This window comes from Vanacampus margaritifer, chromosome 10, assembly GCF_051991255.1.
Source record: "Vanacampus margaritifer isolate UIUO_Vmar chromosome 10, RoL_Vmar_1.0, whole genome shotgun sequence".
NCBI lineage: Eukaryota > Metazoa > Chordata > Actinopteri > Syngnathiformes > Syngnathidae > Vanacampus > Vanacampus margaritifer.
Window position 1 is genome coordinate 17,242,634 of NC_135441.1, and position 27,045 is coordinate 17,269,678.

Below are 27,045 nucleotides of genomic sequence, written 5' to 3' on the forward strand. Positions count from 1 at the left end.
ACACGGGCTATTCCTTCTCTGCTTGGGGAGTGTCACATTGCTGTGGGGAGGCCTCCTACACTGGTGTGGGATAAACCCCACAGCCACCCCAGATCAGCTCTTGACATCCCACAGGCAGAGACAGACAACAGGGGCGCTCAGGTAAGGGGGCACATGCAAGATTATTACCGTATACGCTCGCCATCAAATCAAATTTCCTTGATGTCAAATATACAGTATGTTGTTTACTTGCACAGCAGTGTAGATGCATTGGAATACCTTTGATGTTGATAAAAAGAGAAAGCAATCATATTAAAGATGGTGAATGTTTTACTAGCCAAACTGGATCAAAAGTCATATTGGATTTGATTTTGCTGATGAAATATATGGCAGTATTAAAAGAGGGTTCGGACTAAATAACGGCAGGTGTCTTGTATTCAACCATGCAGGGAATAAATATTAGAGCAGTTGAGTTTTGTGTGTTTACAAATGCAGCGTAGTTTGTCACTCATAAATTGTTTTATCAAAAAACAAAAAAAACTAAACAAAGAGATAAAAATAGAATCCATGCTCTGTTTTAGCATTGTCTGCAGCGTATACATTATCTAAAGACCCTAATGCATCATACCCTCTCGAACTATCCAAAAATTAATATTAATCTTTTGATTATGTTATTGTGATTTTTATTCTCCACACTTCTTTTCCCATCAAACACCTCCCACATAATTTACCTCATTCAAATTTCAGCTTGCCTCAAAAAGTCACGCCTCCCCGGGGTATATATATCGTCCGATTCCACATTACTTACCATATTCGCACAATTTAACATGAAATCAACTTGTCCCCATTCATTTTCAATGGGACTGACAATGAAAAAGTACCACTTTCCACGCCCACTTCCATACATTCAGCAAATAGCATTCCGCTTTTCAGCATTCCCGCGCAATCTCTGCAGAAATTGCACTTTGTCCAGTTGATTGATATCATCCAAGTCCCACTGAAATCGAACCGTTCCACTTCGAAATCCAAACCCAGATCTAACCGTCCTCCAATCATATCACATCCCATGTATGGAGATATTTATCAATTAATATATATAATGCATCATTTTTATTTTCATAAATAATACTGAAAGTGTCCCTTTTCACATATATGCTTTAAATTCAGTTTAGCAAATTCACCCTTGCAATTACTATATCTCCTCAGAACCATTACTTTGATAAATAAATATTGATTTCATATGTCTTTGTGCGTCAGAAGGACGCGATGATGTTCACGCAGCCAGGCCTGGATGACGTCACCAAGCAGAGAATGTTGCAGGCTCGTATGCTGTCAAAAGAAGCCCGAGGAGGTAAGTCATGAAGATGACGCACTTTGGAATGACCTACATAAACATGATACTGTACTTGGTGGTACAAGTTGTGTTAAAAGGCTGCCCGGAGACACTGCAGATGTGCACATCCCAAATCGTCAAATCACCGACATGCTCTCCAAACATTCCAGCAGGGAGCATCTCATCCGCCATGTTTGTTCTCCACTGTCCCCCCCCCCGCCAGCTAAGCTTTGAAAGAGTGTTCCCCTAACCTCAGCATAATGCGACTCCCACCAGCGGATTTCATGCCCGGGCCGCTCCTCCGGATGCCCCGGCTTCTCCAAACACTTCTCATAAGTGAGAAATAAGGCTATCCTTTCGTTTGGGAGCGCCTTTCATCTCCAGATTCCTATTTATATGCCCAGTTACCCTTGCAACCCCGGACAGCAACAAACATTATATGTACACCCGCTGACATCATCTCGAGGCTATTTCAAGTGTCTCTGCTAGGCCACGATAGCATACGAGAGGAGTTCTGTGGATTTCAACTCAATTATGCGTGATATTATTTAAATCGGCGGCGCTCTGTTGTTTTCGCTCGAGTTGGAAGCGGTGGTGGCCTACATTTACAACCTCAGTTCTAATTCTATTAATTTCATAGCAGTTTTCTTGGCTGTGGCGCTTTGCGGATGTTATAACCCCCCACCCCTCCCACACCCAATCAGATTTGAGTTTCTCTGTGCTGCCATGTTGATCTAATGTACACAGGACCAGGCCGAGATAAATTTGAAAAAGGGCTGTTTGTTTAACCAATAAGCTAAGTAATTGACATCAGTATTTTTCCATTCTCTGATTGGTTGGTTAGTGCAAAACAGCTACCTTGAGTGGCACAATTAACACTTGTAGGGATTTGCATACAGCATCTCAGGTGAGTGTCATGTTTTTTTTTTATTTAGGGCTGTCAAAATTAACTCATTCACTGCCAACCCAGTAAAAAAATTAATCTATGACGGCAATAGCCCTCTATGGCAGTAAATGTGTTAAAGTGTGAACTCTGGAGATTACTTTAAACTCTTGATAGAAAAAATTAATTAACTCAGTTTTATTTACTTCTTGTTATGACCTATAACCTGCAGCCGAACTTAGCTTCTGGTGGAAAGTGGACAAACACTGTAGTTTGGAGAATTGTTTCTATGAGAAAAAAAAAGGCCTGTAAAGCTGAATCCATTTTGATCATTTTGTTCAACAGGTGTATTTTATAGGAGAGGAATTCTACTCAAGCATCAAAGAAAATAAATATACTTTCTTTTTGATGAATTTACACAAGTTCCAAAATTTTACTGAACAAATATCTGTTACAAACTTTGTAGAAAAAAGTAGAAACCGAAAAATGCAATTAATCGCGATCATTTACGGGAAATTGTGCGATTAATTCGTTTTAAAAATGTAATCGCTTGACAGTTCTCATTTAATTAACTTTATGCTTTTTGTCCTTTTATTAGATAAATACACTTTCTGGACTGCTCTTGATGATGTATGTGGCACATTTACATGCTATATTATATTACATTTTTGAATGTATCGTATTCTATCGTATTGTATCGTATTGATGGTTTGCTTTAATGACACAAGCTCATCTACTGAAAAGTGCAGGTACCGAATGCATGGCTTGATAGAAAGTAAAAAAAGATGAGGCTCCAGCTAAGTGTAACATTTCATCCGTATTGGGTCATCCAATGCCGCGCCGCACAGCTACCCTATGTGTGATCGCTTACTAAAGCACATTTGTTTTCATGTTATATCAGGGCGTCTGAATCTGGGGAAGAAGGTCAGCGTTCCAAAAGACGTGATGATGGAGGAGCTCAACCTCCCGTCCAATCGAGGCTCTCGCATGTTTCAGGAGAGGCAGAAGCGGGCTGAGAGATTCACGCTGGAGAACGTGGCTAACAGTGCTCACAACGCCATGAGTGTAAGGCGCGGTGGGGGGGGGGGGGCTCCTCACACATGACTCATAGCTTGTGATTCAACTGGTAATACATTAATTTGCACAATCCATCCATTCATTTTGCCTCAATCGGGTTGTAGGTGTGTTTAAATTCTAGCTGAATTCATATGAGAGGCGTCTGGTCGCCAGACAATCGCAGCGCATATTTAGACAACGGGTGGGTGGGTGAATGACGTCAATCACACCTATAGGCAATTTAGAGTCTTCCGTTGCATGTTTCGGGTTTGTAGAAGGAAAGTGGAGTACCGGGAGGGAACCTATGAAAGGATTGGAGAACTGTGTGGCAGAGCAGCCGTGCTGTTAATTTGGACAATCCATAGTGACCAAATACAAATATTTTACCAGTCATGATCAAACTGGTACTTGTTAGCAGTCTACATCCTGATTGTAGGGTACTATTTTTGGTTCTGTGGCCATCTTGAATCACAGCAAAAAAGAGAATATTAGGTTCGCTAACAAAATTGGGAAAAAATGCAGAGCAGCCATTTTGTCCATAGTTCTGTTAGTAAACAGAAACTTCCTGGTTCAAGCAGGATGATGTTAAATGGTGAACCGTTCCACTTATGGAACTTTAAACAGTAAAAAGCAACAACAACAAAAATGTACCGCGCCATTGTTGTGGGTCTATCTGTCCATTTGTTCAGTATGTTAACAGACTACTCATTGGTTTTCTGTGGATTAGCTAAAACGGCTGGACTGTACAACATCTGATGCCGAAGCAGGTGGAACAGTAAGGAAGACATAAGATGAGTGTACTGGACTGTACAACTACTATTTCTATTTTGGCAGCAATACAGTTGCCTTGCGCGTGGGTTTTCTCTGGGTATTCCAAAAATATGCATGTTAGCTTAATTCAAGACTCTAAATAGCCCATTTGTGTGAGTGTGAGTGGGAATGATTGTTCATCTATATATATGGAGTCCAATCAAGAGGCCAAAGTCAGTTGGAATAAGGATGAGGATAAGCGCTAAAGAAAATGGATGGCTAGATAATATTTTGGCTACTATATTAGATTTAAATGAATAGCTCTCTGACAGTGTCCATAAGACTCAAATAACCCGTTGGCCGATTTTGTGTGTGTACAGGTGTAGTCAGTTCATTTTAAAGAATACATTTAATTTCTAGCTTTGGTCAATTTCACGTTGGCTGGATTGTTCACTTTAGTCTGTCACATGGCTCTTCTGCTATAAAGAGTCTCAGAAGAAGGCTTGGATAACCTCTCTCGTTTCATACTTTGTGGAACTTTGCAGAACTGTGTCCCCGTTAGCTCAGAGGCATGATTAAACTCAACTCCTAAAACCCTTTGACTGCAACCAATCTAATTGTCCCTTGCTCAGGTCTATCCGGTGGTTGTTCCTCCCCCGCAAATCATCCAAGGGCCTCAGGGAGGAAAAGAGAACCAAGCTTTCTCTATCCCCGGTAAGCATAGCCTGGTTGTGAACCTTCAGAAGACGCTAGCAAAGAAGGGCAGTCCTGATGTCCTCGCTCCAGGTAAACGGTTCTGCACTGCGCCCGACGGACGCGGCGGTGTGACATGAGCATAACCGGCTAGTTCAGCCTAATGCTGGGGGGGGCTGGACAAAGCCAAAGCTTGTAGAGTTTCTGCCTCGTAGTCACAAAACAATGAAAGCATTGTTTTGATTGCCGCTTGGTATAAATAGTGTAGGTGTGTGATTCACGCGAAGAGTTTGTGGCCGTGTGGTGACAGTCATGACAATTAATTGTATTGAAGTATATATTAGAGGTGTTGTTGTGATGCTGGAAGTAAGGGGGGGGGGGGGTAAGTCACATGTGCAAATCACAAGTCTTAATATTCAAGTTTCAAGTGAGTAAGTATTGGTGTACAAACAAAACAAGCAAAAGGCAATGCTTGGGTTAAGCGATGTCATCGTCATAAATAAGTCTCGCTTAGTCAAACCCGATAGAGGCTAATTATTTGTCCTCTTTTGCGTGTTCCAAAAAATTGAAGATAGACTTCTTGCGAGACAAACTCCTTGCAAAGATGATTTATTACAGAGAATCTCCGGTCACACAACACTGAACATCACGTAAAAGGTGGAATTCCAGGGTGCGTGTGTGCCCCTCTTTTGCGGAATACAGCTTTTAAAGAATCCAAATCAGTAAGAGAACACCTATTTCTCCTCCCATCATGAATAAGTAAAACAGATTGGTTCTCACACAATATGTTACATAATATTATTTTCGTACACAGTCCGCAGCTGTGTTCATCTTTTTAGACAAAATATACTCTCAGGGTACTTTTCGTACTTTTTTCCCAAAACAATATCTCACAAACAAATTGAACTGGATTTAGAGTGGCCGCCCGTGAGTGATGGTGCTCTCAGGGTATGTGTGGCAAAATCTGTTCTCACGAACAGAATGTGTGTGCGCAAAACACTGAGAAGGAATTTTTAGACAAAAACAAGGTTAAGGTCAAATTATACTGAGTTCAACACTATTTCACCTACTCTACACATCTATAAAACATTTCAACATTGTTAATGTATGAAATAAAGAATTAAAAATGTGAATAATGTATAACAAACCACAACTAAGCATAGATATAAACACAACAGTTATTTTTGCCCACATTTTTTCATGAGCTGATCAGAAAAGGAGCTATAACATTTTAGGGAACACCAAAATGTCACTCAGGAAACCGGTCAGTATCTGAAAGTGACCACCATTTTTCTCACGTAGTGCAACACATTACACACATTTAGACAAATTTATATTTTTTTGTCAAATTAATCTTTATTTATATTAGATTTAGACAGTTAAAATATGGCTTTTGTGTACATAGAAAGCCTTAGATCTTTTGAGTTCAGCTCAAGAAATGTTTTTATTAAATGTATACTGTATTTAATTTTTCGCACATTAGTCACAGCACGAAAAGTATGTAGGCCTACTTGCGTTAGTTAACTGTTTTTTTTTTTTTTGTTTTTTTTTTAAAACCAGTCTGCATTTAGCTATTAACATTTTGTTAAAATGTTGTTTTTTGTCTTCTGTCAGCTAGGCTATTTACTGTGATGAGTTTTTTTTTAATCACTGCTTGATTGCTCACATTTGTTTTGTTATTCAGTGTCTTCTAAAACATGAGGGCTGGGCATCTCATTTGGTGAATGGCACGATGAAATAATATATAATCCAAACTAAACTAAAAACTATATTGTCTCCTCAAAATGCATAGCTAGCATAGAGCCTAGCGTTTGACAAGCTAGCGCTTAGCTTAGCTAAACTGTGAAGTTAACATACCGTAGCTGACCTGTCTTTTAACCTGTCGTAGTTATTGTCTCTTTTCTTTGAGTTGTAAACCGTGCAAGTTGCCTTTCTCTTCCCCATTCTATTAAAAATATAACCCTTCAATCCAAATTTAATAATCTTTTGAGCTCCATGATCTATCCATGATACTTACTCTCATTTGTATCGTAGCATACTGGTGTGTTGCTAGCTAAGCTAGCATACTGGTGTGTTGCTAGCTAAACTAGTGAAGGTATTATTTGATTACTATATTAAATGTAATCTTTGCGTGTTCGAAATAATTGAAAAATGAGATCTGATGAAGAAGCTTCTTTTGCAAAAGATTTATTTTAGGAGCTAGACACAAGACATGCTTACATTCAAAGGTGATGTTAAGCCTCGAGTGTGTCAATATGAAAACACACAGTCGCTTTATAGATGAAAAAAGCATACTCCTCCTCTGAGGCTGGACAAAGGGTTAGTAATTATAATAGACAGACAAGTGATTTACTGACATGTTTACTCCAGTTCCGTCCAAAGCCGGAAATATATGATTAGACAGGTACTACCATGCGACCTAGACTCCCTCAGACCCACAGTGTTATCACCCATGAGAACTTGAGAACATGCCTCCCATGTGCATTCCTATCTCACCAGCTGGAAGGGAGTGAAAAGTGTTATTCATTACAATACAGTTATATGTCCAATATATTTCACACAAACATTATCACAGTTATATGGCATCTATATACTATAAGTAGATTCATAAACAGTAAAAATATGCATAGAAAATGTTAAATGTCTTCACTAGCACACTCCACAAAAATAACTTTGCTTTTAAAAAAAAAAAAAAACGGCACACTATCTGAAAAATGCAGATTTTGATCATGTGAATGGGCAGTCAAGTCCAGTCTTATGAATACTAAAAGTCAAAGAAGTTGAGTCTTTCGTAAATTATAGTCCCAAATCCTAAAATTGGCGACTGGAGTTTAACTTGAATCAAGTCGCGAATCGAATATTCCAGATTTCCAAATAAGGTTTATAATTAGATTGGTATGGCCAAAATGACTACAAGTTCTCATTCAGTCCCATGTTTAATTCGGCGTTTCTTTTTATCAGGATACTCTGCCCCACTGAAAGAGATTCCCCATGAGAAGTTCAACACGACAGTGATTCCCTACTGGTCTCCATGGAGGGAAGCTTTGCGCCATGACAAGGAGCTTCTGGAAGGTCTCAATGTCCAGCTGCCATTGCCACAAAGACATCAGCTTGCCCACTACAGGTGCTTCAACAGGTAAAAGATAGGAAACTGTTAGTTTGTAGTCATTTAACAATGAACTGAATAAGAAGTGTATCTCACTAGTATTGTCTGTATAGTTTGCGTTCATTGGAAGTACTATTATTATTAGAGGTGGAAAAAGGTCATGCAAGATCATGATGATCTAACCGCCACAATCATCTGGGCTCGCGTCCATGTTTCCGCAATTTAAATATTCAGACCGCTTCTGACGTGCACCTCCTTGGACTGTATTTGCACGGTGGCTATTTTCAAACCCGACACTCGAGACGGCCCACTGGGGCTCATTTTTCAAAGCTCTAGCAAGACGCGGAGAATTGAAACCATGGAACAGGGTGAAATGCATCTGCACTGTGAGGAAAGACAAATATTGCCTTTTGGCAGATGGTGAACAAGATACAACAGATTTTATGACCTAAGAGGTTATGTTGTCCTGATCATAGGCTCATCCATCTGTTTGTGTGTTTGCCACTTCCTAATTTGATATACAGTGTGTTCCAATGTTTTAACCTTTTTCACAACAGTCATTTTATCACAATAGTATGACAGAGTTTGCAGGCTTACATCAAAAAGAAAGTTACACTAAACATGGCCTCCGAAATCCAGTCCACAAAGGTCTGAATGACCTGTGACAGTAATTTATTTTCACTATTTTATTGTGCACCGTGTAGAATCTTAATGGAACTGGCCATCTGGTCTCCATGAGGCAGGAATACAAATTTGGCACGCCACAAAACTCTTTAAACTCTTGATTACAGACTGTCCTGGTTCTGTGTATCAACTTGAATTTTCTTCCATGAAAGTTTTGTTGAAAATCCACATTTGATTTAAACGCATTTTGGTAAACCTGTTAAGACTCAAACTTTGTTAAATAATCAGTTGAGGTCATTTGTTACGCGTTATCAATGCTCTTATTGCATTCTTCCAGAATTCCTGTTTTAAGACCTTTTATTACTCAGTGTCACATCTGACAAATGTTTGGACATTGTTTGCTCTTTTTCAGATAAAATAACTCATTCTTATTGCACATTACACCATAATTATGATTTCCTTCAGAGGGCCGGTTTGATTGTGAAAACCATATAATTATATAATCACTTATACTATAAATGGGCAGTGCAGGTAATGCAGTTCAGAGCAATAAAAAAATAATAATAATAAGATACTTTTATGTTTTGTTCAGTGTGTCGAGAAGGAATTTGGTAAAAAAAAAAAAAAAGATCATGCTTGTAAAGAAAAATTTCAACTGTGGTAAGACTTTCTGTCACAATTAAAAGATCTAAAACATTTTTGCAAGAAACAGGAAGTACTGTCAAACCCTTTACTTGCTTTGGGGGGTGGGGGGGGCACATAAAGTGAAGCAGCAGGCCAGACCTGACCCCGTGCCTCATATTTACACCAATACAGATACATGCAAATGATGTCACCTTCTTTCTGCCAGCCGCTCTAAAAATGAGCCCCCAGCGGCTGGATCTATTTACACCCCCCAAGATTTTGATGAAATTGTGAAACCTCCCATCAAGTCAGAACTCAACTAATGGACAGAGCAGCTGGTGATGAACAGGTTGAGTCATCCCGAATCCCATGTGGTCCTCTGCCCCTTGTCAGACCTTCAATTCAATCAGAAACATACCTAGAGGAGATATTGACCGCATTATACTGCCTTAAAATGAAACTAAAGCTTTTTTTTTTTATTTTTTACTTGCAGGTCTCCCATGCCTTTTGGAGGTGCTCTGTCCAACAAGAGGGTGATCCCCGTTATTAGCTTCGAGGCCCAAGAATCCCAAAACCTGCCCGGCGCCACTGTGGAACGCATGTGTCATCGGCCTAATTTCAACAGAGCGCCCAGGGGGTGGGGAGGTCATCAGTGCCCTGAATCTAATGAACTATGAAAAAGGACTAATTAGCTTAAGACTGTCATCTCTCTGTTAGTCAGCAGCAACAGCAGGGGGGAGGAGGGGAAAAACTCACATAATAGATAAAGTGTTTAGCTGCTACACTGAGTGGGAGCTGAAGCAAAGTCAGGATTTTGAAATTGTAATTTTCACACTCAAGCACAGGATTAGAAGGATGCATAAAACTGATTAGTTGTAGACAACAGTCTTTTGTAAAGCTTGACAGAATCTATCTCGGCTATCAAAACTCCAAAAATGGAAACTAATAAAATAATGAGAATTAAGAGAATTTTGGAGGGTAAATTACTCTTGTGTACTTTTCAAGGAAAACTTAACAAATTTCCCGGAAATATATCACCCCTTTTTAATCCTATCTCTGTTTCAACATTTTCAACAAGCCTATTTTTAGTGTTTCAACCTTTCTGTCATGTTGAGTTTGATTATCAATATACACAGAGACTGTTAGACTGTAATGAATCTTTTTAATAGGTGAAAGAAATATTCAAAGAAAGCCTAAGTCATTATGCAATGGAATATTAACATGGTTTAAAAAAAAAAATAAACATAAAGACAAATCTTGACAGACTGCACGTATTCAGTTTGTGTTCTGCGGATGGCATGAAACAAACATAATCATACCCTGCTTGTTGGATGTTGTAATTTCATCCAGTCTAACAGCAGGTTCCTGGCCCACAGGCAGCGTGGCGCCAGGTGTGACAAAAGCGGGGAAAACAACCAATCACAGTAGAGCTTGAGCCTAGCCGCTTAATCGCCTTGACGTGCGCCGTGTGCGGCGTGGGCACCCATCCGCTGGGGATCCTGGGAGGGGTAGTGGATTTGACCTGGAGGTCTCATGCTCATGGGCGGTGGCATTGGTGGAGCCATGGGACCCATGTGGTGAAACATTGGGGGACCAAAACCTTTGAAGAAAAACGGTATATATATTTAGATGTCAAATCTACCTGAACATAGGGGAAGTCAAACCTAAACATTTCTTGACAAAAATATGTTATATGTGACCTCAGTCGTCTTAACATGACATTCTGATTAATATTACATTTGTGGAATAAGAGTTATGAAGCAAAATCCAGCCATCTTTACCCATCTCAGGAGGCGGCCATTTTGCCACTTGATGTTGACTGAAGATGACATCAATGTTGCTCAGTGCTCAGGCAACGACCAATTACTGTTCACCTGTTTTCTGAAGCTGAGCTGTGATTGGTTGTTACCCGAGACCCGAGCAACATTGACATAATCTTCAGTCGACAGCAAATGGTAAAATGGCCGCCCCATGAGATATGTAAAAACAACTGGATTTGCTGATTAACCAGAATACCATATTTAGACCAGTGGGGCTGCATAGAACATATTGCCCCCAAAAAAGTTTCGGTCAACTTCCCCTTTAACTTTTCATATACAGAAGTTTGAGTAGATGGTTTGCCATTTTACCTGGTGGAGGGGGGTTGAGGCCAGGGGGTGGCGGCAAAGTCAGGTTCATGACAGCTGGAGTGGTGCTCGGATCCAGGTTGAAATAATTTGCTGGAGCTTCTTCATCAAGGGGTGGTGGCGGAGGTAATGCTGCAAAGTTGTCAGAAAACAACATTACCAATAATTCTGTGTTTACATCCTGGTTGTGGCAACATGAAATTTAAGTGTGGCGGAAAAATGGGGGGGGGGGGTGCCCTAACCTCCAGGTAGTCCTGGCACAGGATCAAGTCTGGTACCCATCTCGGACACTCCTTCGCCCTCCTTTCCTCTTGCTGCCTGAGACCTGAAACATTTGAAAAATGCACATTTTTAGGAGTCATTGTGAGCCGTTTCCCCGCAACACCCGCAGCCATGATGATGTCTTACCTTCCCCACTTGACCGTGAGCCTCTGACCATTGACGATAAGCTTGTTGAAGGACTTTTCCGCAGCCATTTCAGCGGCTTGCCGGGTAGCAAACTGGATGAAGGCGCACTGCTGCCTTTGTACTATAGTGATGGTACGAATCTCACCAAACTGGTAGAAGTAGCCCCTTAAAAAAAAGAACAAAGAAAGCAGGTCAACACCCATCACACTTACAGATTTCAAAGTCGAAAAACAAAAACAATCGCTCACTTGAGATCTCCATCTGTGACTGATTCCCCAAGACCCCCGATGTAGAGTGTGGTGATAGACTTGTCGTCCGGGGGGTCCAGCCTGGGCATGGTCGAGGCCCGCTTCAGCAGCTTGTCGGCAACTGGATCATTAATGCCATAGTAACGATCCTTGATGTTCTGGTCAGCCAGCGGGTCATCGGGATCCGTGGGCTTCTCATGCCTGTGGGAAACGACAAGGCATCAAGCAAACATTACACATTGCCGAGTAATAATTGCTTAGCCTGAGATGGGCGAGGTTTTGGTTCGATACCCAGCCTTATTTCAAGGTATCTGTACTTGTGACGCAACTGGTATTGCTCTGGGGGGGAAAAGTGGTGCTACTCACCTGTAGGGACACTCTTCCCCTCTCCTACACTCGCCCTTAACCCAGAACGAGCAAATATGAGGACGGTTCCTCTTGTAGTACGGCGTTGTGCGGGCCAGCTTCAGCAACATGTCACTAGAGCTGGTCACCTTGCCGACCTGACCGCCTGGCCGCGTGCCATCCGAATTGGCAAACTGGGAACAAATATGAACAAAGGCAACATATTAGGGCTCACCCAATTGGCTGGACAACCGCAAACACTCAACAAAAGATACACAGTGTTTCAAGAAAGTGGTTTGGAGATGCAAGAAAACGTGGAATTCAAAATGAAACACCATACAGCAAGAAATAGTGTTGTCATTTTCATAATAAATCAAATACCTCTCTCTCCATGTTCTGCGTAAAAAATTCTTTGTTGACATCCGAGCGAGGGATGTCATCTTTAATGGCGAGGCCAGTGTCTCGAACCTGGATGGGTAAACCTGAGAAAAAGACAAAACACAATGAGAGGTGTAACTCACAAGTCAAATGCTACAAACTTTTAACATAAACCAAACACTCACCGTACTCCAGATCCAGCAGACATGTCTGGCAAACATTTTTCATTTTACTGCAAGTCTGACAGACTTCAGTCTTCTTGAAACGCATACGTGTCCCTGGACACCAGCGGAACACGGTGAAGGGTCGAGCACAGATCTGGTGGCAAAACATACAACCGTTAAAAAAGTGAAGATAGTATTACATATCAAACTTCAAATTGTGTTTGCCCCTGGCCTGCTTTAGAGTATATATAGGCATACCTTGCATTCTTTTCCATATTTCTCTTTGGTCTGGTGGAGGGAAAAAAAGAACATAAAAAAAGGTGAAGTGGTGCATGCTACAAAAACAGACTGAGATGATACATACAGTAAATGATCACTCACCATTCGAATGTAAGGGTTTTCTCCTAAGCATGTCTGACAGAGAATTGGGAAATCCTGTAAAAGAAGCATGATTTAGTACAGGATATGATTAGTCAGTAATAAAGTACCAAAAATTAAGTCGATTTTCAGGCAACTGTATTGCGATATTTATTTGTCTGACAACTGTTTGCTTTCACTCCCTATATCAGTAAATTAATAACGGTACTTTTCACCTTACCAAAATGGAACATTTTTCTTCTTAAATGTACATGATTGCTCGAGTACATAAGTTGAATCAATAGTTGTTGTTGTTTTAACAAAAGTACATGCACTTTAACGTTGGTTAATATTTAATAATTTTGCCAGCTGTGTGAATCAAGTTAAGCAAAGGCTAGAACAACGTTGTTAAAACTCCGTTTACTGTCAAATTTGCGACGCTATACTGCTAACGCTAGGCTCCGTTTAGTCATCGTCGCATCCAAACGATCTAAAGAGTGTTTAGGACTTTTTCACCACTTTGCCAAAAAATTGGGCGATTGCGAATTCATCAAGACGTTCGCTAGATTCGAAATTTGAGCCAGTGAGAAATACGCTCACGAGAAAAAAAAAAGGCGAGCACACACGTTACTAGCCGACAACCCAAGTTAGCTTGCTAATGCTAACTAGCCGGGCAAAGAACGAACATTTTAGTGGTAAAAAGGGGCATATTTTAAGGTTACGATATTCCAGAAAGGTAAACGGGAATAAATGTTCCAGCGGCAGCGTTTATTGTTTATAAAATAATTATAATAACACGTACCGCGTCTTCCCAGTTCTGTCTATTGTAAGTGTTGGAGCCGAGGGACGTCGCCATTTTGCGAAATGTGATGTCAGACCGCGGTGCACTGTGAAAGTGCCTCGATTCGCCGCCGGGTGTCGCCCTTTCTAAGAGCACTCCTCAAGTGGAACTGTCCACGACGGCACACGAAAGGTCATCAGGAAATGGGTTTAATAAATTAATAAATAAATAAAAGACGTGGAGGAACGTGTACCAGGGGGTTAAAGATTAAGAGAAGAAAGGTATTCCCGATCCATAGCCTTATAATTAAGAGACTTGTTTGATGTTGTCGGCGCCATGAATAATTTGTAGCTGATGTGTTGTGTCTCTTTCCAGCCTGAAAATTGAAAGCTATTAGCTTTCAAAAATTCACTGTGTAATCTGAAAAAACAAAACACACGCACAAATAGTTAATGTATGTCTGTCAGTTATCATTCGCTTATATAGCATTTTGTTTTTGTCAATTCATAACATAAGCAACAATATGTGAATAGCCTACGTTGTTTTGGTAGTGATTTCAGTATTTTTTTCCCCCTTCTCAGTACAAAAATAAAATAAAAATATAGTCATGAAAGAGGGAAAACATTTGTTATGCTGAGACATTTATTTATGTATTTATTTATTTATTTTACATTTACTACTGTAAAAACAGGCATGGTATACAATCAATAGTACTTTTACTTTTGTACATAAGTAGTTTTCTGAGTCTGTACTTTTTTTTGATTACACCAGAGGTGGGCATCGAGGGCCGAAGTCCTGCAGGTTTTGCATGTTGCCCTTCTCCAACACAGCTGATATATGATCAGCTCATCAGCGAGCTCTGCATAAGCCTGATAATGATCCTGTTGATTGGAATCAGCTTGTGTTGGAAGTGAGAAACCTCCAAAACCTGCAGGACTGCAGCCCTCGAGGACCGAAATTGCCCACCTCTGGGTTACACTGTACTTTTATCAGTCTTTTTTTCTACATTGTGTCTGCACTTCTAGTTAGGAACAGGATGTACTTTTGCCACCTCTGTAAATAACAATTATATTATAGTAAACAACATATATGGCATCCATTCACAACAAAAGTTATCAATGCACTTTACACATTAAGCATGTCAAGAACCACACTTCTCATACATTACATAAATGTGTATAAGAAAATGGGCTGAATCACATGAGTAAACACTTGATGACGGAGGCAAGAAAAAACTCAAACAGAGCCCAGGCTCTGTGGGGCATCTGCCTCTGCTTGTTAGGTTAAGATGGAGAGTAGATCAGAGGACAATCACATAAAGATAAACAATCATTCACACTCACTTTACACCTTTAGCACCTTCACCACTTTTGACGTGCGTGACTTTGGTATGTGGGTGTTAAGCCACAATTACCAGAGAAAACCTATGTAGCATGGGGTGAACATGCAAATTCCAGTTAGCAAGGCCGTAGTTGAGACTAGTAAAGCCCAAATATGTTGTAAAATGTTGAAATTGTGTATATACAGGAAAGGGGGTAAGAGAACGAGCTTTTGAATAGGTAAATAGCAAGCCAGTTCCTTCGTCTGCTTACAGTTTAGCTACCCACCTGTTCACTTCAAGTCAGGGTGTCTTTGAGTGTGAAACTCCAATTAGTGGGGCACAGGATGTCTGCCATATCGGATTGGCAATAAGCCCCTAATGTTTAGTTAAATTCAGGATGAGGTTGTGGAGTCAAAAGGATGAGGATTAGATGGTGGAGCTCTTTCTTTGTGTGTCTGTCTCGAAGTTCATGACATCATTAAGAATATTCAGCTTTGTTTACAGGCCATTCTCTGCCTTAATTGCATTTCCATTACAAACGGACAAAAGTATCTCTGCCCCTTCTTGTTTCTCTTTCAGTGGACTGTGCGGCAAGAATTTGTTTAGAGTAGCTCTAAAACATCATGGTGCATTGGCCACTTGGTTTTAATGAGTCGTGTGACCCTGTCTTCTCTGTCATGTGATATGGATGAGACAACCAAAAGCTGTTTTGAAGGACGGCTTTGTTTAGGATTTAGCCACTCCCTAATCAGAATCACTACAACCTCATGAGTCACAAGGTCAGAGGACACCACGGTGAACAACTTCACAGCTGCTCCAAGAAGAATAACTATGTGATTGCCAAGAAATTTCTATTTCTAATTTGTGTCTAGCATGCTCACATTTAATTTCCAATTACAGTGGTAATTGGAAATTCATGCATGATAGTAGTCATAATCAGCACCATAATATATTTTCTCATTTGTATGTACCACAACTAGAGAAATTAACCTCACAAGGTACTACTTAAAATATTGTCGTCCGATGTAGCCTAGCTAAAACCAGAATTTGCAACCACCAATTAGAACCGTGTAGTCCGGTTGGATAGATAGATAGATAGATAGATAGATAGATAGGTAGATAGATAGACAGATAGATAGATAGATATACATACATACATACATACATACATACATACATACATACATACATACATAGATACATACATACATAGATACATACATACATGGATAGATAGATACATACATAGATAATGGATAGAGCAGTCAAATACACACTTTCTTGAAGTTTCTTAAGTTTAATACCTCAATGTAACGAGTGAATGAGTAATCTTATCATGTTCCTAAAAGACAGCATTTAAAAACTATCATAAAATAGGCTAATCCCAGTAATACTGCATGCTTATTCCCGTGTAGCGGAGATAGATATACACGCACTCAAACACAGTTCATCACGGCCACTATAATCTCATGACCGAAGTGAAGTGCACTGATTCATTTAAGCCCCGTCAGGAATATGAACACACGCATCGTTTCTTTGTGGACTTGGGCAGCAGGCATGTGTGCAACTGGGGGTGGGTTGGGGAGAGAAATGTTCCACAGCAGTGCCCCCTATAGACAGTTATGGAGCACTGCGGGTGCACAGAGCTGCAGAAAGAGAGGGGGCATTCTCAGATTTCCCGACTTCTCCCAGCCGCTCCGCTGCTTCCACATCACCGCGGCGAGCCGAGACGACACGCGCCCAGCTCGCCTAAATTCTGCGGCCATTCCACAAAACGACTAACGGTTTTGGGTTGATGCAGCTCCGAATGAGGTGAGTCCATCGACACCTGGTCGCTTGGTAGCGGTGTTTTCGCACATGTTCGCCGCCCCGCCGCTCGCTCGCTCGCCTTCCTAAGCTAGGCTAGCAGTGTGCTGCTGGCGCAGGCGGAGAACGAGGCCAGCCTTCGGCCTCTCCAAGCTCCCCGGGCTGGAAAACGGCAAGCACCGGTGGTCGAGCGGCTCCCTTCGCCGCTTGATGCGACTCCATTTGGCGGCTGTAGCGGGAGGGGGCTAGCCACATTGTCGAAGTTTGGGCTCGGATTAGAGCCGCGATGCGCTATGCGGTTGCATAGCGGGATTTAGTCCTCGTTTATTCCGCAATGGAGCCGATCCGCCTCAGACGATAACTTATTTTTCTAACTTTGCAGCTTCTGCTGCGGTTTACTACACGGCCGCGAGACCATTGCGATAAGTTAGCTTAATCAGGGGTCGCGATTGACCTACAAATGTCATCGTGTAACGTGTGTTTTGCTATCAAGGATTTAAAAGGCCAAAGCAGTTTGTGTGCAAATGATAGTATAAAGGTCGACACGGCTCTCTGACAAAGGTGGATAAACACGGGAATGTAACGGCTGGTTTTATTTCATTTTCCAAAACGACAACGCTGGTTCATTAATAGCTCAGTTGACAGAGCTGATGCATCAGAATATTTTGGAGGTACCTGTAGGAATTGTCTCGTAGCCTTTTTGGAAAACGAGTAACTGCTGCACAGTTGCATAGCACAATCGTTGGGTTAGCGGTTGAAATTGCACACAGGCATATTCGATTCTTAAGATGTGGCTAGGTGAGTGTTGTGTAATGCCCCATCATTGTGTTTTTTCCCCCCTGATCGTCTAAACCAGTGGTGTCCAAACTCGGTCCTCGAGGGCCGGTAGTCCTGCAGGTTTTTGAGGTTTCCCTGCTCCAACGCACCTGTTCCAATCAACAAGGTCGTTATCATGCTTATGCAGAGCTTGCTGATGAGCTTCAGCTGTGTTGGAGGAGAGAAATATCCAAAACCTGCGGGACTACCGGCCCCCGAGGACCGAGTTTGGACACCACTGGTCTAAACAGTATCAGTCTGCTTTGTTGTGCGCAATGGTGTGAGGTTAGAGCACACGCCTTCCTCTCCAATGGAAGAGCTACTTATAATCAAGTATTATAAACATTACTTTACACGAGGTAAAAAGAGGCAGCCCAGACCTGCCTAAAATCTTTTGCCCCCTGGGTGTGCATGTGTGCACCTATGGGAGTAGGTTTTTGAAGGAGCAATGACTCACTCTGGATATGTCCTCTGGACTTTCCCTGCATTTTGTCCTAGACATGTTTTGCCCCCCCACACACCCCAACTAGATCTTTGTACTTATCTCAGATAATTTAATTTGCATCATGGATTTTTTAACAAAGACTGTCATTTATTTGTCAAAATTACAGTGGCTGAATCTTTCCGTCGCGTCCTGTTTATCTTTGCCAAATATTTGTGTGGTTGTTCTAACGTTCCATCTGACTGCTCCCGCTGGCTGCCAAACTTGCTGTGATCTAGCACGTCAGCTTCATGAAGGCTGCCACAGTCATTCGATTGTGTTTATCAGCATCTCTTACTTAGATATACGCCTGTAAAAAGCTGCGGCTTCTTTGTCACAATGCCTACGACTTGTAAAGCACACAAAAGCATGACAGTATGTCTGATCAAATGGTGACAGTCAAACAATGTTTGGGTGAGCATCAGAATCAGATGTGACTACGGCTTTGTGCTCGACCGTGAAGCGGTAAAGAAAACGTTGCTTCTTGTCAACCGTATCTTTGATTGGTGTGTTGTGATTGCAAATTTTCTGGAATAGAGAATGAATTAAATGGCTCTGCAGTCACTGTCCCATCTCGTATGTTAAGTAAGCTGCAGTGCCTAAAACATCCTCTGTATTTTTCCATGTCATCGTTCCTTGTTGCCACGCTGTGTGTGTTTAGGGTAGACCTCATAAAAAAGGTGTGGGGGGGGGAAAGCAAGGCATTTTTCCAATACTCATATTGGAATACCCCTCAAGTCTCTCCAGTGGGTATAAACACTGCTTTGTACCTCACTTTAAGTTGAGATCCTGCATAACTGACCACAATGAAAGTTCTTGCATTTTTCCCCCCACATGTGATTTATTTTATTTTTTTAACACAGAACCCAGCGTGAACCTGGACATTAACGCTATTGTGTGCGCTTTCACACAGCAACAATTCCGAATTACTATATTGCGAAATATCCTGGCATGCATGTCGTCACACCTTTTATTATAGCTCAGATGGCGGAAATTTGGTCGCTCAATTTTGTGCTCCTTGTGCTGTTTGAACAGAATATGAAAAAAACAAAACAGAAATGCAGGCCATGTAAGAGGGCCTCTCTCTGTAGTACTCATTCATGTTGTTATAGCTTTACAGTATTTTCCAGGGGAAATTGACCCCAAATAGGAGATTGACACACAATGAAGCTTTTGGATGGATAAACTGCACTGCAGTGGCATGTAATATTGCACAAACTGAGGTCATTCTCCCTGCTGGGCCGTTGTTAGAAGAGAAATGTTTTGTTTTTGGCTGGGACTAGACTATCACGACTGATGTTGGTGTAAGTACATTTCAAGCATCGTAACATAACTAAGTATTAGCAAATGATCTGTTACCATTTGTAATCCTTTGGAAAACCTGGAGAGTGGCATTTGAATGGTGCAAGCCTCCATCAGATTATTGGCAGGCAGTGTGGGTATGCACATGTGTGAGTGGCTGGACAGGCTAGCGATGCGGCTGAATGCTACAGTATGCAGTCGGGTCAGATTACTGAACGATTAGCCATGACCGCCTATCCCGGCCTAGAGAAATGATTTTCCACTCTCATAATTCCCAAGACTGAATTACACAGGCTGGCAAGTCAGAGATGCTTAAAACGACAGGACCTATTATTGCGCAGTGCAACTGTTTGAGTGGTTTACCATTGTTTGACTCGAGAACTCGTTAAAATAGGGTGTTTTGAAGCAAGGGGAAAGGGATTTTTTTTTTATAAAACATGAGCTTAGTTGGCGAGAGTTGGATAGTAATTCTGGAGGTTATCCTTTACACTTTGACATAAATGTGTCAGCACTGCAACCAGTCAGAAAAGAGTGCTGAAACAGGAAACTACCCTCACATATTCCATTGTGACACACAAAATATGAGCGTGCGTCAGGGTCTTTCGGTGGAATTCTGTTGAGTAGAAGCTTTGACCGATGAGAAGGGAAGAAGATAGTCTTTGGGAGAGGCTCGCTGCTGTAGTTCGGGCCGTGTTTCCAAGGTACATACCCCCCGAGGCTGGAATCTGATACATTCCAGAGGTTCCCCTATCCAGTCAGATGGACAACTGTGACAAGGGTGTCGTATTTCATCCATGTCCCATGATTGGAGCGTAAATTCTGGGAGAAGACTTAAAGTCCATAGTTGAGGAACAATCACTTGTGGTTGCCTGAGGAGTTTGGGAATTTTGTGAAACAACAATTTATATCCCTCCTTTACGTTGTATCTTTGTCCCCCTGGTAGGACATTATGGCCAACAGTGAGCAATGCGGCATTTTTGTAACGCTCTTTTTTTCCCCCTGTTTAAACTCAGTCAGAACCCGAATTAGAAATTTGGTGCGTTCATTAGACCCAAACTAACAAAAATGTTGTCATGTATTGGCATTGAAATAAACTAAATAGATGACGATCATATCAAGCATGCAATTACTATAGTAAGCACAAAAAATATATATATATATATATATATATATATATATATATATATAAAAATAATAATTGTAGTGTCTGTTTGTTGATCAATAAAAATAGCCTTCAGTATTTTACCCCTAATGATTTACACCCCAATAAAAACTAATTTTGGTAAACCCTGCCTGCTCTATATCACGATACTCAATAAAACTCAGTCTTGCTAGAAACATAAAAGGCACAAGTATTTTCTAGACCTGTGGCTACTAGACAGTGGTATGGAGAAAAAAATAATAATAATAATAATAAAAAAAAGACAGTGGTATGACGTGCTCCTGTTAGATTAACACTCGTGATTATATTTGATCAATTAAGCAATCTTTGACTGAGGCTCACTTTATCAACTTTGGAAAGTGTTTTTTAAAACTCCTGAATTACTTTAGCAGTGCGATTATAACAATATGATATGCAGTAATCCCTTGTTTATTGCGAGTATTGCGTCCAACCCATGAAATCCGTGGGAAGGTTCTTCATGTCGCCTCCATGGACCGCATAAACTGTGGCGAATTTGGACAGGCCATCACTTAATCTGAGCCAGTGTGTCCGCTGGCACCGGAAACAGAAATGCAGAGTCCGTCACTCACTCCATGAATCTTTGTGAATGATCAATCATCAGAAACTGTCGGGTGGGTTTGGGACTTTAGTGAACGTGCTGCCATGCTCTTGGTGTTCACAAATGAGTCGGCGTAGAAGAAGAGTGGAGCAATGCGAGCTACAAAAGTGTGCTCCGACGTAGCCTTCGCTCAGGGTCCGACTCCATGGAAATGAAGGTCAGATTTGAAGGCGGCATTTAAAGGCCCCATAAATTTGGACACTGGCGTCAGTTGTACTACCAGATATTTTGAATAGCATTTATTTATCCTTTGGAATTAAAGAACATTCATCTTTTATTCTTTTGGTTATTTTCTAGATACGATGTTTATAAATATAAAGGAAGAAAAGATGAGAGAAAATTACCATTCATTTCCTGACAGGATACACAGTATGTCTTTATCAGGAAATAGAATTAACTATGTTGCAATGTCAATTTGTCCATATCGCACACAGCAAATCCTGAAAGCTATTCACACCACTGCCTTGAAGTGCTGTTTTATTTAGTTGTCAAAAACAAGTGGTCAGGTATTAATGGACTCCATCTCAGCTTATTTGGATGGACTCTTGAGGTGCAGCATGTTCACTCTCTTGGCGAGCCGTGTCCCGGTAATGAACCCATTTTCAGAGATGGAGACCGGCAGTAATAAGAATGCTCCACTTCACTGTAGGATATTCTAACCCTGTACTCATCATAAGTGCTATCAGTCATCAGGTATGATTAGATTGCCCCCCCCCCACACCTACCCCCTACCCACCCAATCTCCATTTAGCTATTCAACAGACTCTCTAGGTTAGCTTTGTTTGTGTGCATGCCCATTTTGCCGTTTGAAACATTTGCTTTATAGTAAAACTTTTGAAGCGATACAAGGTTGTCTTTGCACGCAGTTTGCCCCATTTCAGATTTTGGGCGGGTGGTCGGTGCTCACGAGGGCAGACAGGTGGACATGAGTTAGGGTTGCGGGGGGTGGCTGCATGTTTATCCAGTTGTCCAGTGGGCCTGGCTGGGACCACACATATGCTCTCACCTCATGCCGTCAGTAATAATGCTTGGCGTCTTTAGCTTCTCACCACCGTGGTTTAAAAATAAATCACATTTTCTAACTGTCGGTAGAGCCCGGGAAGAAACCATAAAATGTCAATATATTTCAACATGTAGGATTCAACAGTCTGATGGCTACTTAACAATTGTCTTTGTAACTATAGCCATTTCATTATTTACACTCAAGATTGTATCATTACCCCAAACTCCATATCTGTCTTTTCCTCCCAGAAAGACCATGTTGGCTTTATATCAAGTAGAGGTGTGTGTGTGTTTACAGCGCTGTCGTGATGGGCGTGTGACACTGTGGGGAAAATGAAGAGTGAACACTTAGACAAGGTCTCTCAGGGGTTCCAGTTGTAAGTCATTATTCTGAGATAATACACTGCCCTAACATCCGTGCAGCATAAAATCTCGCTGTGTCTGGTACAGTCGCCCATTCTTCAAAGTAGACCAGGTCACGGCGTCACGGCATCCCACCAGGACAGAGTAAACAGGGGGCTTCTGGTGCCCAGTGCCCTCGCTTTACTGTCTCTTAGCCCCAAAGCAGACCCCGCTGCCACACCACAACAAGTCGTCTGGTGTCTAGTTGGCTCCCATCTGTGAATGAATTTGGCTGCAATGCAACAAAAACAAAAGCACTGCCGCATGCGAGTGGTCTTAACCACATCTAGGTATTGGAGCGGAATCTTTTGAGTTTTGTGTTTGTGGCTAAAATCACCTGATTGAATATATATATTTATTTAAATACACATCTTCTGTATCATGTTGTCAAGCAATGAGCAGGGCGAGTGGTGCAAGTTCTTCCTCAAAGGGCAAAATGACCCACTACAAAGACTTATTATTTCGATGGAAACATTTTGTAATTTGGATTCTAAAGGTGGCAGCACGGTGGCTGACTGGTTAGCACGTCCGCCTCCCAGTGCAGAGGACGTGAGATCGAGTCCGGGCTTCGGCCTTCCTGGGTGGAGTTTGCATGTTCTCCCCGTGCTTGCGTGGGTTTTCACCGGGTACTCCGGTTTCCTCCCACATTCCAAAAACATGCATGGCAGGTTAATTGAACTCTCCAAATTGTCCCTAGGTGTGAATGTGAGTGTGGTTGTTCGTCTCTGTGTGCCCTGCGATTGGCTGGCAACCAGTTCAGAGTGTACCCCGCCTACTGCCCGAAGCCAGCTGGGATAGGCTCCAGCACCCCCGCGACCCTAGTGAGGAAAAGCGGCCAAGAAAATGGATGGATGGATGGATTCTAAAGGTTTCTTTAGTAACACCAATTCAAGAACTTTTGACACCACATATAGCATCAGTTGTTTTACTTGGCTTACATGTATATCGTCACTTCTGTGAGTCTAACGGACTGGGTAGGAAAGAAGTGCCTTTTCTCATCTAAGCAAATGTTGCACACCTAGTGATAGACCGATTATAGTTTTTACAAGGCAGATACCCATACTCATTATTAGTATTCAAGGAACCAACCTTTTTCTTTTAATTTTAAACAGATAAATAATTGATGGCTTTGTTTAAAATTTCTTTTAAAAAATTGCATGGGGCTTCCAGGGTCGTCAGCGTGTTAAGCCAAATTAAAAACTAAGCAAGTAAATGGTTCCCTAAAGTTTTTTTTTTTTTTTTTTACTGTAAATAACGTTTTCTAAAATTTCAACATAATTTTTTTTAAATAAAGTATAGTGAGTTCCCAGTTTCAGCATCATTTTTATAAAGTGGAAATTTAAATAGATTCCTAAATGGAAAGTTCGCTGTTTCTCACTGGGCAACAAATACATGCAAGTTTAGCTAATTTGGCGTTTTCGTCAGGGTTTGCAAAAGGTTTCAAAAGATCTTTGCTGACAGGGAACATTTGTCTGAATATGTTCGAAATGCCTTTGCGACAAGTAAAAGCTGTTTGTGAACATCTTACAAATCTTGATGAAAACCCCAAATTCTCTGTTTGTAAGCATTCACCACTCTGTGAAATACCAGCTTTATCGGCCTTCAGATTCGTAAAAAGGACAAAACAACAAAAAAGATGATGGATGCACCCCCACCACCCCCCGCCCCCCACATGTACTTTTTATTATTATTTTTTAACCAATGTTTTGTTTCTCTTTGTTGAAATAAACTGTCACACCGGTCTGATGCCGGACTATTTTCGAAGCCTGCGCAGCTATTGTGTCCAGATTTTCCAGACCGTCCTGTGAACAGCTGAATTGATCTGTACCGCTTGGTTATATTTCACAATGGAATCTATAGTGTGTGGGTCATTTCCAGGTCACTTCATAGGCTTTAATAACATCCTGACCACAGTTAATGGCATACCTCTTCCCCATTTTGAGTCGCTGAGGTGGAAACATTTGCATTGGTGCCAGTCGGAGATTTAGCTACTGGCTGCTGAAAGTGTACCCTTCACTGATCCGAGGCGCTGCCCTGTCTGCCCATCCTGCCGTCTCTCTTCCTTTTTATGAGTGATGTTTGTGTATGTGTCTGTTTGTCCCTCTGGACAGGACAGGTGTTGGCAACCCAGAGGCTCAGTACAGACATCACTGTGGCACCCAGACTGGAGGGCGACTAGAGCTCGCAAATGACTGAGCTTTGTTTTGCCAATTCCGTTCAGGATCTTTGAGCACGGTCGTTTGTGCGAGGGCTACGGCTGGTTGCTCTCAGTGGGATGCGCTAGAGCTGAAAGCACCACAATCTGACAAAAGGGGCTCAGGATATTTTCGAGAAAAAGGAGCAGAACCGGTGCAACCCAACTAAGTGGCCTGCAGAAACCCCAAAACACAAACCACAGTCCAGCCCCCGCTGTTAAGTGTTTAAGTGGCCGGATATGTTTAGTGAATGGGACACAGGTGTCTGGGCCGTGCTGTTGGCCAGAGGTCTTGTTTGTTTTCTGTTGCGGCAACTCGACCCACGCTCATATGGGCTCCACTGCCCTAGGGTAGTCCAACCTCGCTCTTTGTTCTCAACTGAGCGGGGAGTGGATTTGGATCTGGTCAGACATGGTAATGAAATTCAACACGCCTGACAACAAAATGTTGGTTATACAATAAGCAAATCCTACTGCTTCTTAGATCCCTCCTCCTTTCATATTTTCCATTATCCGCCAGTTCGTCAGATCTGGCCCAGCAAAGCAGAAGGTGTTTGAAGTTGTCAAGACTGCGGCTTCGCCGTCGAGTCCTCAAAGCGATTCATGTGACAGGTATAGGAGAGCCGCAGGGCAGTAATGTGACTCCCACATAGTCCACTGTCTTTCCAGGCTCCGTCCTCCTCCACGCCCTATCTCCCACTTTCTTCCCACACGCAGCCTTGTCTCCCCGGTGATGTCACTCAGCAGAGCTCGCCTTTGTTGAACAACAGCCCAAAGGTATTCCTTGGAGAAAAAGTCGCCGGGTGCCGCCACAACCCCGTACTTGTCTCCTTTGGGAGGGAAGCAGGTTGAGGTAATGGGCTCCTCCAGTCGGTTCAATGTTTTGACGGCGTACCATCAATGGTGGCTGCCGTCTCCATTCTGATGTAGTGTTTCAGTAACCCCCGTGGCCGCTCCAGATGGCCCAGCCTGAGAGCAGGTTTATCATAAGCATACACCTAATATCCAGGCCACATAACAAACCCGCAGCTTCTTGTCTTTCCTTGTACAGTATAAGCTGTTCTCTTTACTTCCCCCGGTGCAGTTGTTCTCCGACGCCTTCTCGGCAGTGCCCCGATTTTTTTTAATTTTCTTTATTCCTCCCATACTTTTAAAAAAAATTCCGAATCCATTTCTTTTACCCCGAGGCACACCGGGCGACGGCAAGAGACGGTGTAGCAAATTAAAATCGGTCTCCCTTGTTTGCTCCCTTTTGGATGTTGTAACAATGGCAGAGTGAGCGAAGGGGAACAGTGGCAAAGAGAGCTGGTGGGGGGAAAAAAAGTCCATTTCCTATGTATTGTCTCTTTCCTTAGGATGTCAGATTTTTATTTTCCCTCCCTTTTTGTTCCCCCCCACCCACCTTGCATGGACTGCGACATGTCCTAACTAGCAGGTCTCTCTCTCTGCTCTTTGTGCCATGTATGCTGACCTAGTTTATTAGTTTGGGTCTAGTGAATCATTAATTGACATTATCTAACTGTTCTTGTAATGATGCCGTGTCAGAGACTCTGTCCCAACTATTGTTCTTAATACAGCACACACTTGTATTCCAGTATTGGCTTTTTGCAATAACGCATCATCCTCAAAACACTGGACTATATTTGTTTAATAGGTGAGCCGCACACTGTAATATGTCATTATGTCAAAGTACAATACAAGGACTAAGTGCACTGAATGCAAATTAATCATGTGCGCTGGCAGCAGTTGAATAGTGCTGGGATGCGGGCAGGGGAGGGACAGAGGGGAGGGCTAATAGTGGTGGCGGAGAGGAAAGGGGGGGGAAAGAGAGGAGGGGCTAGTAGGGGAGGCAGTCATCGCTGGGACCATTCATCATGCAAGGCCTGCTGGGATGAGCCGGGGTCAGTCCTGCGCAACACAATTACAGGCTGTTCTGATGTGTTGTGCTGGGTGTCCGACGCCTTCCGAGGTTGTTCTATTGTCGTTTGTTGTTTCATCTGTTCTATATATCATGTGTGTGTTTTCCTAACTGGTCTGTGGAGTTCATCATCTCTTGTCCTTTGTACGACTTGAATTTCTGTTACA

The 27,045-nt window shown here is 42.0% G+C and overlaps 3 protein-coding genes across 5 annotated transcripts in view; 2 read left to right on the top strand and 1 right to left on the bottom strand.

The window, feature by feature from the left end:
• Positions 1 to 10,304, top strand: LOC144059136 (myozenin-2-like). Of its 3 annotated transcripts, none has more exons than XM_077578034.1 (6): positions 1 to 141; positions 1,240 to 1,330; positions 3,097 to 3,260; positions 4,634 to 4,787; positions 7,656 to 7,830; positions 9,542 to 10,304. In XM_077578034.1, exons 2-6 carry the CDS (start codon positions 1,246 to 1,248, stop codon positions 9,723 to 9,725), a joined length of 762 nt encoding a protein of 253 aa, XP_077434160.1. In that variant the 5' UTR covers positions 1 to 141; positions 1,240 to 1,245; the 3' UTR covers positions 9,726 to 10,304. The 3 variants fall into 3 exon arrangements, with proteins under 3 accessions (XP_077434160.1, XP_077434159.1, XP_077434162.1); XM_077578033.1 differs by having other exon boundaries at positions 53 to 141; positions 1,237 to 1,330; XM_077578036.1 differs by having other exon boundaries at positions 53 to 141; positions 1,237 to 1,330; positions 4,634 to 4,715.
• rbm22 (RNA binding motif protein 22) lies at positions 10,191 to 14,014 on the bottom strand. Its single transcript, XM_077578032.1, has 11 exons — positions 13,877 to 14,014; positions 13,099 to 13,152; positions 12,976 to 13,005; positions 12,739 to 12,871; positions 12,557 to 12,657; positions 12,197 to 12,369; positions 11,831 to 12,031; positions 11,583 to 11,747; positions 11,417 to 11,499; positions 11,178 to 11,306; positions 10,191 to 10,648 (listed from the first exon to the last, which is right to left on the bottom strand). Exons 1-11 carry the CDS (start codon positions 13,928 to 13,930, stop codon positions 10,494 to 10,496), a joined length of 1,278 nt encoding a protein of 425 aa, XP_077434158.1. The 5' UTR covers positions 13,931 to 14,014; the 3' UTR covers positions 10,191 to 10,493.
• A 2,805-nt stretch (positions 14,015 to 16,819) lies between these two features.
• Positions 16,820 to 27,045, top strand: part of LOC144059096 (bifunctional heparan sulfate N-deacetylase/N-sulfotransferase 1-like) — a 47,482-nt gene continuing 37,256 nt past the window's right edge. Inside the window, exon 1 of the mRNA XM_077577945.1 lies at positions 16,820 to 16,988. The gene's annotated coding sequence lies outside the window, so the exon portion shown is untranslated. The remainder of the gene's footprint in view (positions 16,989 to 27,045) is intronic.

Excerpts from the sequence above, each read along its gene's own strand:
- LOC144059136 (XM_077578034.1), top strand. The coding sequence starts at position 1,246 with ATGATGTTCACGCAGCCAGGCCTGGATGACGTCACCAAGCAGAGAATG. Across the intron at positions 1,331-3,096 it reads GTCAAAAGAAGCCCGAGGAG|GGCGTCTGAATCTGGGGAAG; the intron begins GTAAGTCATGAA and ends ATGTTATATCAG. Across the intron at positions 7,831-9,541 it reads CACTACAGGTGCTTCAACAG|GTCTCCCATGCCTTTTGGAG; the intron begins GTAAAAGATAGG and ends TTTTACTTGCAG.
- rbm22 (XM_077578032.1), bottom strand. The coding sequence starts at position 13,930 with ATGGCGACGTCCCTCGGCTCCAACACTTACAATAGACAGAACTGGGAA. Across the intron at positions 12,658-12,738 it reads TCTGCTGGATCTGGAGTACG|GTTTACCCATCCAGGTTCGA; the intron begins GTGAGTGTTTGG and ends TCTTTTTCTCAG. Across the intron at positions 10,649-11,177 it reads CCTCAACCCCCCTCCACCAG|GTTTTGGTCCCCCAATGTTT; the intron begins GTAAAATGGCAA and ends TTTTCTTCAAAG.